At 39.5% G+C, this 16,938-nt stretch overlaps 1 protein-coding gene across 13 annotated transcripts in view; it reads left to right on the top strand.

Moving 5' to 3' along the window:
- The window catches only part of LOC5567355 (sodium channel protein para), a 479,280-nt gene that overhangs the window by 265,778 nt on the left and 196,564 nt on the right, over nucleotides 1–16,938 (top strand). For all 13 annotated transcript variants that reach the window (XM_021852350.1, XM_021852351.1, XM_021852343.1 and 10 more), the window contains one exon: nucleotides 10,074–10,279. In XM_021852350.1, coding sequence (XP_021708042.1) covers nucleotides 10,074–10,279 — 206 coding nt within the window. The remainder of the gene's footprint in view (nucleotides 1–10,073; nucleotides 10,280–16,938) is intronic.

The raw sequence follows: 16,938 nt of genomic DNA, 5'->3' as shown, positions 1-16,938 counted from the left end.
ATGCAGCTTAGCTTTAAAAAACGACTGGTGAGCACAGAATTGATGGAGATTTTTTTCTGATAATAACGGTCAGGGGAGCACCGTGTACGGACGAGCCTCCAACCAAATCGTCTCTAAGCTCATCGGAATCCTAGTGTGCTGCGCTAGCCGGAGGCTCACGAAAATTTTGAAAGCGCGCGCTAGGTGATGTGCACCCGGGGAGACTCGTCTCATGCGGTGCTCGGCGCTACGGCTCACCATCGGTATCCAAGTTGTGAAACAACTGCTTAGTAACGAAGAGCCTCTACAACTATTTTCGCATCATTATGCAGGTGTCTAGATAGTCTACATGATAAGGCCGAAGACTCACGATCCAAGAGTTACAATTTCGATCCTCGTTGAAAAATTTTGTCATTACTTCAATTATTGCGCTGAATTTTAAACAGCACATGTGACGGAGCACATGAGACCTCATTGAGACACATCTCAAGAATAATGAGGCGCACCAAAAAAGGTCTCATAATGTACAGGGCTCCTGTGCGCTTGCAAGCAATGAGGCTCCTGCACCTAAGGCTACAGCACGTGCGCAGTAACTCTAGTAGAAACATTCAATTGCGAACCAACTCATCATGAATGGCTCCGTGAATGGTTACCTAATGTAGGAACGCGCTAAGATAATTAAAATTTATGAAGCATATCAAGATGGGTTGATACATTGGTTTTGTCCCACATGTCAGAAGGATCTGTGAAACTAGCGGCAGCTACCGTGGAAATCAGTTTGTTTTTAACTATACTTCTCGTACACTGAATCGTCTCCATTAGATGCCAAAACCGAGACGTGGGTGAGAAAGAGATGAAAAGTGTTGTCAAACATGTAACACACAACCCATACTTCTCTTTCATTGCATTCGTGCGGCTATGGGAAAGCATTTTGTTTGCTATTACTAGAAAATAGCCTGTGCAGTTCAATTGCTTATTAAGAACCGATAGATGTTAAATAGCAGTGCTTGTGCTGGAGCATTGCTGCTAAGCAATGAACTTGCTTCCATAGGGCAGCAAGCAGAGCAAATGCTGTAAGCAGTCTACTGCGCGGCTTATTTTAATGCTTATTGGTTACCTGGGTGGAAACTATCGGTTCAGCTAACTTAGAGCTCTATGTCCCTAAAAATGTTAGATGTCACGTCTGTCCGTTTCCACGTTGCATGTGCTATTGTTGTCAGCCGGTTAGCATATGGCTTTGAGCTTAAGTGCATTGCAAATGATCGACTAATAACAACACTCGCACTGCTGTACTATGGAAACATTCGCAGATTTCCCCTGAATGGCCAGGATCCACTAGAATGGAGACATGTGTTGGCTTTCACCTGAATCTAACGTAGATAGCACGATTGGAAAACAGTTTCGTGCCGGGAACAACTCGATATTTCTCTGAACAACTGCTCTGGACTGGCTACGCACAAAATATTCAATTCAAATCACTTTCCGGAAGAGGCGTCAGCCTTGGCATCTTCAGTTCTAATAATCAGTTAGCTTTAGTGTGCCACCATTTTACTCGATCTTCTCAGCGGAAGCCGCAGCCATTCCTGGATTCAGCGCACGATCACCGATGCTCGACCAAACACCACCTTTGCATGGATCCCCGGACATTGTGGTGTACCCGGCAACACAACTGCTAATCATCTAGCTGGCGCTGGTTTCTCCTGCCCCCGCTATGAAAATAATGTTCCCTTTGATGAAAAGGTGGCAAACAAAGCTATTTAGGAGTACCGTTTTGACTCATATTCCGAACACTTAAGGCCAACAGGGACTTCAAATGCATCTGATTGGCATGAATTAGCTGATATTTGTGTAAATTTTAATTTCATCGCAAAGTCTACCTGTTAGCTGTTGGGTGTACCAATAATTATGTTGATTTTATTAGTTTTAGTATTGCTTCTACGTAAAAGTATGGATCAACATTTTGACTCAAATGCCGAACACTGTGTTCGTTCTGTCTCATATTCCGAACACCGTGATTCAAATTCCGAACAGCACGAATAAATCGTATTCAAATTAATAATTTGGTGAATCAATTAATCTGAGCTTGTTCAATTGGTCTCAAACTAGAGAATCATCACTACTCCTGCGGTATAAATTATATTGGAGACGTTCAAATTGAAGTGCAATTGACTGCCATTTCCTTGTTATTTGGTGACATATTTCAGCGAAACATTTCAACCAAGTCGCCATACAAAAACCAAGTGTTCGGAATATGAGTCTGTTCGGAATTTGAGACAAAACGGTATATGGAGTACGGAAGGAATGGAACCAACAATATTAACCGCATCAGCGAAAGGTTAAATTCCTAGAAGCTCTCATGCGCACTTTGAAAGACGCTGATCTGTACAACATGATCAGACGTCATACGATAACGAATAGCTGTAATCATCACATATCAGTGTCCGTTAAGCTGTCTCTTATTTTTCGAAAATGAGAAATATATGTTCGTTATTGTAAAGTGCTCGTTTTGGTAAGAAAAAAATCAGGTAAAAATTTGAAGTCCGTACGTGGACGCTGAAGTATGCAGCGCGGGCGATGATGCTGCAGCAAGGCACCCGTCAAAACGTGGAACGATACAAACAGAAGCGAAGACAGCAAACCCATCTATTCCGGGATAAAAAGCGCCGCCTGGAAGAGTTGGAGTGCGAAGAGATGGAGCAGCTGTATCGTTCTTTACAAACAGATAAGTTCTACAAGAAACTAAATGCATCCCGCAAAGGCTTTGTGCCACGAGCCGAAATGTGCCGGGATAAGGATGGAGGTATCTAGACGGACGAACATGAGGTGATTGAAAGGTGGAAACAGCACTACGATGAACACCTAAACGGCGCAGAGGAGGAAGATCAAGACAGCAGGAGGAATGCTTCATCAGTACGGCGGATGAGGGAGACGTGCCAACTCCCACAATAGGTGAAGTTAAGGTTGCTATTAAACAGCTCAAGAACAACAAAGCAGCTGGAAAGGATGGTATTGGAGCGGAATTTATTAAAATGGGCCCGGACAGGTTGGCCACTTGTCTGCACCGATTGATAGCCAAGATCTGAGATACAGAACAGCTACCGGAGGAATGGAAGGAGGGAATAATACAAAAAGGGTGACAAGTTAGAATGTGAGAACTATCGATCGATCACCATTCTTAACGCAGCCTATAAAGTGCTTTCCCAGATCGAGTGCTTCGTGAAGCCCAAGCAGGACAGTTCGGTTTTGCGTCGTCCGATAGATTTTGCTCGCGGTTTCGCGCGTGTTTTCGTCGCTGGAGATTTTTTTCATGTTTTGGAGCGCCTTGCTGGGTAGTGCTTCGTGAAACCCAAGCAGGACAGTTTGACTTTGCGTCGTCAGATAGGTTTTGCTCATGGTTTCGCGCGTGTTTTCGTCGCCGGAGAGTTTTTTTTACGCGTATCGTTATTTTATACAATCCGATGACTCTGGAGGGATCGGTTTTGCTTTTTACTGGCTATTAAGCAAAAATATTACTGCACAATCGACAAGCATTTTGCGAAATACTATTTATACTATAAATAAACTATTGTTTTCTCTTTTGATTGCCGGCATTCAAAAAATTAATTTGAAAACACTTAAACAAAAAATGTTTATGGTCTATCGCCCGCTTTCTAGGCGAATCCTGACAATATACCTTCCCCAACCTCCAACTCCGTAGCACTTATGAGGGTGTCGCTGAGTCGGTGGCCTCTCATTAAGTAAGTTCTACATCAACATTTCCTTCCCATATCCCAAGTTACGGTAAAGATGGGCGTGGCCGGGAATAGTGATATTCATGCTTTTAGTATTCTTATTTATGATTTGAACAAGGTATACTCCCCTGCCTTGTCCCTGAAAGTAGTCAGGATGAGATTATTAAAAAGAAACATGAATGTTGCTAGTATCCAATCTACGAAGTATACTGTAACTACGCTAATGCTAACGCTAACGCCTATAAAGTGCTTTCCCAGATCACCTTCCGCCGTCTATCGCCACTGGCAAGCAGATTTGTGGGAAGTTATCAAGCCGGTTTTGTGGACGGGCTAATGTTCAAGCTTATCCTCGCTGTCTTCCTGGTCAGAGGCATGAATGCTTCTTTCACTGACTTGCGATCGATTCCAATAAGGTCGATATCGTCCGCAAAGCCAAATAACATGTGCGAAACGTTTGACTGCTCACCAAATCTGCTAATAGCATACTCGAGTGCAATGTTGAACAGTGAATTCGAAAGTGCGTCTCTCTGCTTCAATCCTTGTCTGCAATTCGAACACTTGATTCCGAACCATCCAGCGTAACACGTATCAGCCTAATTAGTTTCACCTGAAAACCATGTTCAGGCATTATCTATTTATTTTTTGTCGTCAATCATGTTTGTAGACCGCTACAGAGAATTTCTTATGCGCTAGTTTCACTAATGCAATCAATTACCTAATTTTCCTTTTTAAGATAATGTGCGGAAGTATAGTCATCATTTGGTTCACTGGCCCGAATTTTGCATAATTAATACGGTGATCTGACACAGCTCATTTCTTTTCACTGAATCGTATGCCACCTCGAAAACAATAAACAGATGGTGAGTCTGCATTTATATTCTCGGAATTTATCTAGAATCATTCGCAAGATAAGCATCTGGTCCGATGTCGAGCGGCCCTCATGAAAACCAGCTTGGTATTCGTCGAAGAAAGACTTCTCGAGCGGTCTCAGCATGGATCTCAGTCTGTTGAACAGGATGCGCAACAGTATTTTATACGCCAAATTCACCAGGGTAATTCCTCTGTAAATGTGCCTTTTCTTTAAGATTGAGCGTATAAGGCCATCCAACCAGCCGGTGGTAATTTCTTCGTCCTTCACTCCACACCATGAGAAGTACCCGGTGGATCGACTAATAAAGCTGCTCACTACCGTGCTTGAGAGGCTCGACTAAGATCTCGTCCTTCCCAGTAGCCTCACAGTTCTTTAGCTCGCTTATAACCTTTTCAAACTCTCCTATGGTCGGTGAGCCCACAGCGTGGTCGACATCATCAATTTTCATCCTGTTTCTCGCAACATTTCCATTTTCATCGTTCAACAACTACTGAAAGTGGTCAACAAATTCTCACATGGCGGGCACTGGAACGGTATTGTGCCGCGCACCATTGACCGTTGCATAGAATCTCCGCATATCATTCCGGTTCATGCTTTCTTGAGCGTCAGCTACCACACTTTCTTCGTGCTGCTTTTTCTTTCTGCAGTGGATTCGCTTTTCTTCGGCTTTCGCTGCCCTGTACCGCTCTTTGTTCTGTCGGGTACCGGCCTCAAGCATACGGCTTCTGGCGATATTCTTCATGTTTGTCACCCTCTGGCACTCTTCATCGAACCAGTCGTTTCGTCTTCGTCGTTGACCAGTGTCAATCACTTCCCGTGCCGTTGTTGTCACAGTTTCGTGGATAGGGTCCCACAGGCTGTCAACATCTCTAGCAACACCGCTAGCGCATGGTGGCTCACTATAGTAGCATGTCCGAATGAACTTGAAACTACTGAGAACCACCCAAGTAACCAATTAATTTGCTCTCCGTGCTAATATAGTGCTATAACAGAGCTAACATGCCGGATAATAGCCTTATAAGACGAAAAAGGCGAATTAGTGGGCTAGTGGTTACTTGGGCAGAGCTACAGGTCCAAAGCCCTGATAAAGGTGGATGGTTGTGATGGTTATGACTATGGGCATCATGTAAAGATCAAACGGACAATGCTGTATCGTGTCAGCACCGAGGAGGCAGCCCCTCTAGCATGATGTAGGTAGCGCAACCCTGGTTAGGTGGACGCTCGAAGACTCTTCACTAACCAAGAATGGCAAAAGTAGAGGGTCTCATTCACAAATATCATAACGGAGGTGGGCGGGTGTCCTCATGATATTACGGCTTATACAACATTTGTAGAATATTCATACAAAAAGCTTTACGAGGGGGTGAGGGTGTCAAAAGTGGCCATTTTCAGCGTTATGAAAAATGTGAATGAATCCTAGTTTTTTTTTCAAAAACTAATCCTAGCTCCATTTGTATATAGCTGATTCTGTATCTCATACAAAATGTTAGTTTTACTAGCGGAATGAAAATGCGACACATTTTTCCGTATGGAAAAGTGACAGCTTTATTTGATTTGCACGGCAGTCGTTACCGACGTTATCAGCTCTACTTCTCAGCAGCGTACAGCTCAAGTAATTTCGAAAGCGTAATCATTCCTCGACCGATTCTTGTCCTATCCTTTTACACAGTACTTGTAGACAGCGTTCTACCCTAAATACGTTAGTGTTATAGCGCTCAATCACTCTACATTTGTGTTGTTTCCTAAAATCCGTTTTCAAGTTTTCAACAAACAGAATGGTCCTTCAAAGCAATAAGTTGCATCAAGAAGCATTGCGATTATTGTTAGCAGTTGGTCGAAGGCAAATTAGCATTTCAGATTTTTCTGCTTAGAAATGCAACTACCATCTTCCTCAATCTTACCTAGTATTTGTATTTCTAATCATTAAAAACTAAAGAATTGCTTTTCCGGAAATTTACGTGCTCTCTGGTCATAAAATTCGGCTAAGTGTTGAGCGGACTATTTTTTTTAACATCGAATTTTTCATTACCTTGCATGTACCAGGCCTGTACTCGAAAAAAAAGTGCATCAGTCAGAAGTGCTCGCCAAAAATTTATTTTAAGTCGATTGTTCTTTAAACTTTCAGAGAATGAACTAATACATGTGGATTATGTTTCAGCATGATTACTTTATTCAATGTCCTTTCCTTCGCTGAAAGCCCGCACCTTTCCGTTAAGACCCCTCATTACATTTTGTGCAATGGTGGAGCCAACCTTTTTGGTCACTTCCATCCATACTTTCTTCAATTCCAGCTCGTTTTTAAACACTTTGGACGATTTTGGAACTTTGGCCTTCAGTATAGCCCATAATCTTTTCACCGGACGAATTTCTGGTGAATTTGGGGGGTTGGCGGTTTTTGGAACAAAACCAACGTTATTGTCTCTGTACCAATTCAACATCGATCGCGCGAAATGGCATGATGCCAGATCCGGCCAAAATAATGTCTTGCCTCCGTGAGACCGCAGGAAGGGCAACAGACGCTTCTGGATGCACTCAGTGCGGTAAATTTCGCTGTTGAGGGTACCCGTTGTAACAGGTCCGTCGCACTCGGGCTCAGATTGGGTACCACTTCTAGTACTGCATTCGGTCCCTCGGTAGTGCAAAAGGTACCCAAGTTTGACAGATCGCAGTACACTTTTCACGGCATTCTAGATTACCTTATGAGCCATAAAATTTTGGGCAACTGCAAGGGACATGGAGGTCTTTTTATTTGTCTTTGGTTATAATGTACGGTTTACTCAGTGGCATATGGCCTGCCAGAGTAAGTATTTTTTTTTTGGCGTATTTGTCCATTATTTTCTTCTTCATGTCTTCCGGAACATCACACCGTGATTTGGAAACGTAGAACTCCAGCCCCAGTATTTGCTTTGCGTCTGCCTTGATTTCGTCATCCATAACCACACATTTCGGTTTCGTTAACCACTCTCGATACAGCTTCCACCGGGGGATTTTTCGACTTTCAGTCTAGCGATAGCGATTAAAGCGTAATGTTTATTTTTCAATTTCTCATTGTAATAGGCTGTTTTCATCACGCCAATCTTTCATGAAACGGCCTACTTTCCTGCACTGGAGTATGCAGTGCGGGAATAGTCATTACGCAACTGAAAGCAGTGCTGTAATGGTTCATTACGCAACTGTTTTGAGTTGCGTAATGAATAATTACAAAACAATTTTTCAGAAATTGTAAAAAAAAATGGTGAATGCATTCCGATATAATTTTTGATACCCTCAAATGATGAATTTGCAAAACATGTTGTACGTAACTCGTTGTAGAACTCGATTTTTACAGCACTCGTCTTAATTATCCTACTCGACATGCCTCATAGGATAAATTTACGACTCGTGCTGTAAAAATTATCATTCTGCAACTTGTTCCGTAAACTACTATTCTACGTTTTTTACATTTTAATCGCTATCACTAGACTGAAAGCCGAAAAATCCCCCGGTGTTAACTACAATCAGTCCAAAGCATCAACATGATACAGCTTCCTTGCGCGGGATTTGGCCACAGTGTTTTGTTGATCACGTCGGTTTGGTGCCTTCCGGACCTTGGATACACGAAGCCTAGCTCGTTTCATGGTTTGCTGAACGAACCAGGCGGAACAAGTCTTTCAGACTTGGAGTTATGATAATTAACCTGAAGTGTACGATTTGAACACGCGACACAGTTAATTTGCTGAACTATAGACCTAACAAACAATTTAAAACACAGAATTTCAATGAGAGGCAACGGACTGTACGTGATGCTGGTTTATTTTCGACTGGTTAGATACAGAAATTGGCTCTAATCGCTGACCGAGTGCGATGTTTTTGATCATCATTTCGCTACCTGCTGACGGCCCTACTGGTGATCGTTAACAGATCAGTAGGTACTGCATGTGTTATTGAAAAGGGTTTATGAATTACTCCAGACAGAAGAGTGCAACTATTGGCCATCTTCTCGGACACTTATGACTGATAGACGTGAGTACAAATTATTCTAAAACGTTCGGTGACCAGCTTCTAGCTTAAGAATCCGTGTCGATATTAATATTTATCCATATAACATGTTTTTGGCGGCCATTTTGTTTTTGGTCAATTTATCAAATAAATAAAATGTGTACTATATAATGTCAGGTAATAAGGAGCTACTCTGAAAAAATCATACAAATCGGTTCTGTATTCTTGGAGTAATCTGAAAATCACGATGTGAGTTTTTAGAGTTTTCAAGATATTCATTTGTCCAGTGTGGTACCAAAAACATAAATGATCATTACTCAAAAACGACCGCACCAAATTGCTTATTTTTTCACAATATACTCGCATTAATGTATCATTCCGAATATATCCGAATACGATAAAAATTCTGTAGCTTGAGATATTTACGTGGGTTATCAATCAATCAATATCAAGGTTATCAATTATCAATATCGACACATATTCTAAAACTAGAAGAGTTTTTTGAGAGCTTGGGAAAAAATGGTGCAAAAATATCGAGAAACAATAAAGTTATCGCGATTTGAATATTATTTTAGCGGTAATAAATGAAGCTAGAGGGGTTAATTTAATGTTTGAAATGATACAAATTAAAACAAAAAAAAATAAAAATAGAATTGGGGTTTATTTTTTGTGTCTACTCAGCAATAAGCAATGGATCATTGTAGGAAATTCTTTTGGTACTCACCGCATCAAAACAAAGACTTCACTGTATATGGGATTTAATATTGTGACAGCACTGACATTACATTTACAGAATTGCTTTCTGTTAAGGCCCAAGTAAAAATGGTGCAAAAGTCAAAACTGAAGAAGCAGTTTTCTCTTTTTAAATGCCATTTTTTCTTGCACCTTAAATAAAGATTACAGTGGCGATGTCGTTTTGGTTATGTTAATGATCCATTATATGATCCCAGACTGTCTATGAGTCCATGATTATCCTTCCCGTTTCCTTATCATTGCGTTACGGGCCCTGAAACCAAACTTTTACTAAAAATGGCTGCTCCATTCCAACATCGCCTGTTTGAAACACGCCAGCCGCATGAACCGAACAGCGGAGTTCGTTTGCATCACGCTGTATAAACACTAAAGCACACATAGTGAAATAATTCGCATCAAATATTGATATCGTGTGCTGGCCCATAATTGAGTTCCCCGATAAAGCCGACTCGATGTCGGTGTGGCCCGTTTCCTTGGCATGTATTTTTTCCGATGTTGCCCAAGTTGAATTGGGTTTGACATTTCTCCGTCCGGAGCGCTACTAACTAACACGACACGCGCACGTGTTGTCAAAACGCAAAGCTCTTGTCACGCAACCTTTTGGGAAGGCAGCAACTAAAATCCTTGTAGGCATTGGAATAGAAAGTTTTAAGGAATTTTATGAAAAATGAGAACAAAACAGAATCGTTGCGTTTTTGAAGCCAAGTCGAGAACCGAATTCTAATCAAAACTTTTCCCATTTCTTCTTCTTCTCTTTCCAGACATTCGTAGTAGTTAGTAAAGGAAAAGATATTTTTCGTTTCTCCGCAACCAATGCATTATATGTACTCGATCCGTTCAATCCTATACGTCGCGTAGCTATTTATATTTTAGTACATCCACTGTTTTCATTTTTTATAATAACAACCATTCTTACCAATTGTATATTGATGATCATGCCTAGCACGCCGACCGTCGAATCTACCGAGTAAGTATCCACTTTCTTTGTCTTATGTGAGTGTGTTTAAACAGTTTTAAGCCTTTATATTTTTCTGTAACCTGAATAATATGTCGCACTTTTCTAGAGCAGAAAGTTAGGAAACATATAACCGAACTTAGATGAGTTTTTTTTTTGGTCTCGCAATTCGATCTCAACCACAGTCAATCCTTTTATATAACAACTAGGTTACTTTATATACTCGATGTCAGTTTGCTTTTGTCTATTTAACCAATCTTAAGTCAGTGTTCTTAGATTACAGACAGACATATATACAACTAGTTATGCAACAGACGTTTGTAACGAGTTTCGCTAGGAAAATCGCAACCAAGAAATCTTATTTAACCGATATATTCTAGTTCTATAGGAGTTTATGCGAAAGTTCGTGTATTTTTGTGAGTTTTGTCCCAACCTGAATTCAGTAGAAAAGCTGTATAATCGAAAAGTTACTTAGATTGAGGTTATGTGAAATGATTGAGTATGAAGCAGTTTAATAAAAACATTAGGTTAAGGTTTCCGAGAATGTAAATGCCCCTAATACGTTTTGAGTGATGCTGTTCGAAAATAGTTACGCAGTTTCGAGCTTTTAAGTATTTAAGAATATTTAGCGACTGAATTCTGCAACACACTGAAAGAAAAAATCAGTTAGAAAATGTGTAAAAATTCTCGCGATTTCACTGAATCTGGGTGATGTTCCCACTTATTACTGGTACACCTACGCAGTCAACTAAATCGAAGGGCATGATTTATAATAATAACGACTCATTCTGGATGGAATTCGTCTGTACGTTGTCTATGTTCTGAGGTCATAATAATTCCAAATTCAAATCGAGATACAGATCAGATCAGATCAGATGTACGCAATATTCAAACGAACCTAGATTTTTTTTTATCAAATCTGGAAAGAACAATCAGTTTACTTTTATTTTAAAAATAAAAAATTGTGTAGAAGGTTGTTACAGTGCGATAAGGGTTAATGTGGTAGAAGTTTTCAGAAACTTCATGATTACAAAAATACGAAAACTTTCATCTCATGGACAAGACTATAACAGACAATATTTTTTTTTATATTTGTCATTGTAATAGACTGTTTTCTATTACGCCAATCTGTCATGAAACGGCCTACATTCCGGCACAGAATTATGCCGTGCCGTAATAGTCATTACGCAACTAAAATCAGTTGCATTATGACTATTACCGAACGCTTGAGTTCCGTAATGAATCATTACACAACTATTTTCAAAAATTTTTGCATCTGCATCCCGATATAATTGTTATTGCCTTCAATTGATCTTCTACGAAATTACAAAAAAGATTGTACGCGACTCGTTGCAGAACTCTATTTTTACAGCACATGTCGTAATTATCCAACTCGGCAAGCCGCGTTAGACAAATGTTCGACTAGTGCTGAAAAAAACATCAATCTGCAACTTGCTGTGTAAACTACTATTTTCAACTACTTGATACACATTGATTACTTCGCAGAGTGGCTTTAGCACAGATTTCTTTTTGTGAAACGGATTCGATGTTTGGGAATATAATATCTTACAAAAATAGTTGATTAACTTATTGCCACTAGGATGTGCTAGTGATGTTTTGATAGGCAAAAAAGTTCGAGTTGTTTTTTTTTTTGTATTCTTGAATATTTTTTGGTGTAGAATCTTTTTTTTTTTTGGGAATAATACGCATTTAATTTTTGAGCTGCAGGATTTTTTAAAAACGTATGCAGTCAGAGATTTTACTGCGAAAAACTGGCAATATATAAATTGTCACTTTGTCTGTCAGAGGTTCCAAGCCTGTTTGTAATAAGATTGTATATTACGGTTTACTGAAGGTTGTGAATTCTTTGAATCAAAACTTACTTTGAATCAAGACTGTTACTGGTGAAATATTTGACAGATATCTTTATCGATTACTCTCGTTAAATTTCTTCTAGATTTCTTAGGGTTCATCTCAAGGCCTTAAGTGAAAATTCCAGCAGCATGATCCTTATAGCAGATCTTAGATATTTGGTGGATTACTACCGATATCTTCTGAAAAGATGGCAAAATGAAAAAGATGGTGAAATCCTTGAAGAACTGTAGATAATCTTAACAAACCTTTTTGGGGTGTACCCCGAGGAAAACTTCAATGAATTCGTAGAAAAATCTTCGATGAATTTATGCCAAGATTTCTGGTTCAAAACCTGGCGTGTAAAGTAATTTAAAACATTAATTTTTTAATCATGAAGAGAAATTCTGAGCTAATCAAAGTATAGGAGGACAGTTTATCACGTGGGAGGCCTGTTCTCAGCCATTTCGTCAGTCTCAGTATCTAGCTGATCTGCTAGTTCGCTGTTGGAGCTTAAAGTCGTCAAAAATGCTGCTCAGTACGACATTTCTACGGTGTCTCTGCGACTACTCGTTTTGCCCAATTGGCGGTTGAAAATCTCACCGGGGCTTTGCACAGCTTTCTGTGCGACAACGCATTCTACTCTTGGGATGGCCTCACGCCAGAGCCCTGTTGAACTTCTACTGAACGGTCATATGCACTTCGCTACTCTACGACGACTCGTTCTGCGCTGCTGCTGTTCGAGCTCTCCTGGTTGACCAGTTGGATGCCGAGGTCGGCCCAGCGATTTCAGTTGGAGGATGACTTCCGATAATAAATCTTCGAGCTACTGATAACTTCCGGTTCACTGACGCTCCGACTACTCAGAACTGGTTTGTGACGATCGATGCTACTCGGCCTAGTCCCCGACGGTGGAGATAGCCTACTCCGGCTACGCGTTTTGGCCGGTGGAGTGCCAAAGTCGGTCCAGCGATTCCAGTTGGAGGATGGTATCCGGTTCACTGGCCCTCCGACGACTCAAGCCAGTAATACTTTACGTTAGAGTAGTCCCCGGCGGTACATTTATCTTACTCCGACGAAAATTTCCCCGGCGGCGAAAGATTTCCCGAACCAATGCTATCCAGGCTGATGCCGAGGTCGGTTCTGCGATTCCGATGGTGAGAAGCGGATTTAGACACTTGCGGATTCTGACATCATCTCGCTTTGTATATCTCTGAATCGAGGGCAGTAGAATATATCATGCTCCGGTGTCTCCTCTATAATTGGACAGGCCGGATAATGTGGAGACTGTGCGTGTACGAATCTGTACAGATAATTCCGGAAGCATCCATGGCCTGACAAAAACTTGGTCAGGAAGAAGTTAACTTCTTCATGTTTTCTGGTCGTCCACATCGACACGTTAGGAAAGAACCTGTGAGTCACCCTTCCTTTCTCCGAGTTATTTCACTCCTGCTGCCACTTGGCCAGTGTACATTCTTACTGTCCCTTTGCTGGTACCATGCAATATCCTCAGTCAAAGTGTTTTTTTTTTTTTTTTTTTTTTTTTTTAATTTCTTTATTAGTATCATTCCAAACATTACATTCATTATTTCTTATATCTAGGTGTTCTGTGTTATTAGACAACACTATCATCCTAATTTGGTAAAACAAATCTAAGATTTTATTAACATTTTGTTAACAACATATTACATTTCATTTGCCGTAGCAGTTCAGATTTTATACAGGTGAGTTGATTTCACCTGCTTATAAGAGAAAAAAAAAAGTTTTTAATATACTTAACCAAACTTAACCTAAACATATAACGCATTAATCGTGGCAATACAAGATTGTAATGATTTTTGCCTGAAATTATTGATTATTTTATTTGACATTTGTTCCAATGTTTCAACATTGGATATCCTATGTAACTCATTGGTACTATACCAGGGAGGAAGCCTCAGAATCATTTTCAAAATTTTATTTTGAATTCTCTGCAGAGCTTTCTTCCTGGTATTACAACAGCTAGTCCATATTGGTACAGCATACAACATGGCTGGCCTGAAAATTTGTTTGAATATCAAAAGCTTGTTCTTAAGACAAAGTTTTGATTTTCTATTAATAAGGGGATAGAGACATTTTACATATTTGTTACATTTGGCTTGAATGCCCTCAATGTGATTTTTGAAAGTTAAATTCTTATCTAGCATGAGTCCTAGATACTTAACTTCATCTGACCAATTTATTGGAACCCCTCTCATCGTGACAACATGTCTACTTGAAGGTTTCAAATAAAGAGCTTTTGGTTTATGTGGGAATATTATTAGTTGAGTTTTGGAAGCATTAGGAGAAATCTTCCATTTTTGCAAGTATGAAGAAAAAATATCCAAACTTTTTTGCAATCGACTACAGATGATACGCAGGCTTCGTCCTTTGGCGGAGAGGCCTGTGTCATCCGCAAACAAAGATTTTTGACATCCCTGAGGTAACTCAGGTAAGTCAGATGTGAAAATATTGTATAATATTGGTCCCAAAATGCTGCCTTGGGGAACACCAGCTCTTACAGGAAGTCTTTCAGATCTGGAGTTCTGATAATTAACCTGAAGTGTACGATTTGACAGATAACTTTGAATTATTCTAACAATGTATGTTGGAAAATTAAAATTTTCCAATTTTACAATCAAACCTTCATGCCAAACACTGTCGAATGCTTTTTCTATGTCTAGAAGAGCAAGACCAGTAGAGTAGCCTTCAGATTTGTTGGAACGGATCAAATTTGTTACACGTAAAAGTTGATGAGTGGTCGAATGTCCATGGCGGAATCCGAACTGTTCATTGGCAAAAATTGAATTCTCGTTGATGTGGGCCATCATTCTGTTCAAAATAACCTTTTCAAAAAGTTTACTGATGGAGGAAAGCAAACTGATTGGACGATAGCTAGAAGCTTCTGCAGGATTTTTATCTGGTTTTAAAATTGGAACAACCTTAGCATTTTTCCATTTGTCAGGAAAATATGCTAATTGAAAACATTTGTTGAATATATCAACTAAAAATGATAAGCTACTTTCTGGAAGTTTCTTGATGAGAATGTAGAAAATTCCATCATCGCCAGGAGCTTTCATATTTTTGAATTTTTTAATAATAGTTCTCACTTCTTCCAAATCAGTCTCCCAGGCATTTTCGAAAACGTTCTCTTGATTGAGAATATTTTCGAACTCCTGAGTAACTTCATTTTCAATTGGACTAGTAAGTCCTAAATTAAAATTGTGCGCACTTTCAAACTGCATAGCAAGTTTTTGAGCTTTTTCGCAATTAGTTAGTAATAATTTGTTTTCCTCTTTCAATGCCGGTATAGGCTTCTGAGGTTTTTTCAAGATTTTAGATAATTTCCAAAAGGGCTTAGAGCCGGGGTCCAATTGAGAAATTTTATTTTCAAAATTTTTGTTTCTTAAATCTGCAAAACGTTTCTTGATTTCTTTCTGCAAATCCTGCCATATAATTTTCATAGCAGGATCACGAGTGCGTTGAAATTGCCTTCTCCTCACGTTTTTAAGACGGATCAAGAGTTTAAGATCATCGTCTATAATCACGGATTCAAATTTTACTTCACATTTTGGAATTGCAATGTTTCTGGCTTCAACAATGGAATTTGTTAAAGTTTCAAGAGCATTGTCAATATCAATTTTAGTTTCTAAAGAAATGTTAACATCAAGATTAGAGTCAACATACGTTTCATATATATTCCAGTCGGCTCGTAAATAATTGAAAGTGGAGCTGATAGGATTGAGAATCGCTTCATGCGATATTTGAAATGTAACAGGGACATGATCAGAATCAAAATCAGCATGAGTAACTAATTGGCTACAAAGATGACTAGAGTCGGTTAAGACCAAGTCAATCGTAGATGGATTTCTAGAAGAGGAAAAACATGTAGGGCTATCAGGGTATTGAATTGAGAAATATCCTGAAGAGCACTCATCAAATAAAATTCTGCCGTTGGAATTACTTTGAGAATTATTCCATGACCGATGTTTGGCATTAAAGTCACCAATGACAAAAAATTTTGACTTATTGCGAGTTAATTTTCGCAAGTCAGTTTGAAGCCAATTAACTTGCTGTCCAGAGCATTGAAAAGGCAAATAGGCAGCTATGAAAGTATATTTAGCAAACTGTGTTTCAACAGAAACACCTAAAGTTTCAAAAACTTTAGTTTCAAATGACGAAAACAGTTGATGTTTTATACGCCTATGAATGATGATTGCAACTCCCCCACATGCCCCATCAAGTCGATCATTACGATAAACAAAAAAGTTAGGATCTTTTTTAAATTTGGATCCAGGTTTTAAATAAGTTTCGGTAATAACTGCTATATGCACGTTATTAGCTGTAAGAAAATTAAACAGCTCGTCCTCTTTACCATTCAGAGAACGAGCATTCCAATTTAAAATATTTAAATTATTATTTGGATCCATTAGAAAAACGTAATCCAATAACAATTTTATTTGTAAATTTTACACCTACTTGGACTGCTTCAGTCATAGTGGTGGCTTTGAACATTGCATCAATCATTAGATTCAATTGTTCAGTTAGAAAATTAAAATCAGAGGCAGACATATCATCTGATGATTTCCCATTGGAATTTTCGGTAGACGAAGAAGCGGGGTAGGAGTTACATGTGGCGGTAGGGTTTTTTCCATTTGATTTGAAACAAGTAGAATGGGTACTCATGGAACGAACAGGGGAAGAGTTCAAATTACCTGCTACGATATCGGCAAAGGATTTACCGTGGGTAGATACATTCGAAATTGAAAGATTCGAACGGCTACCCGACGGATTAAAATTTG

This window comes from Aedes aegypti, chromosome 3 (assembly GCF_002204515.2).
Source record: "Aedes aegypti strain LVP_AGWG chromosome 3, AaegL5.0 Primary Assembly, whole genome shotgun sequence".
Taxonomy (NCBI): Eukaryota; Metazoa; Arthropoda; class Insecta; order Diptera; family Culicidae; genus Aedes; species Aedes aegypti.
The sequence above is the reverse complement of the archived record's forward strand: the minus strand, read 5'-3'. Positions and strand labels throughout refer to the sequence as shown.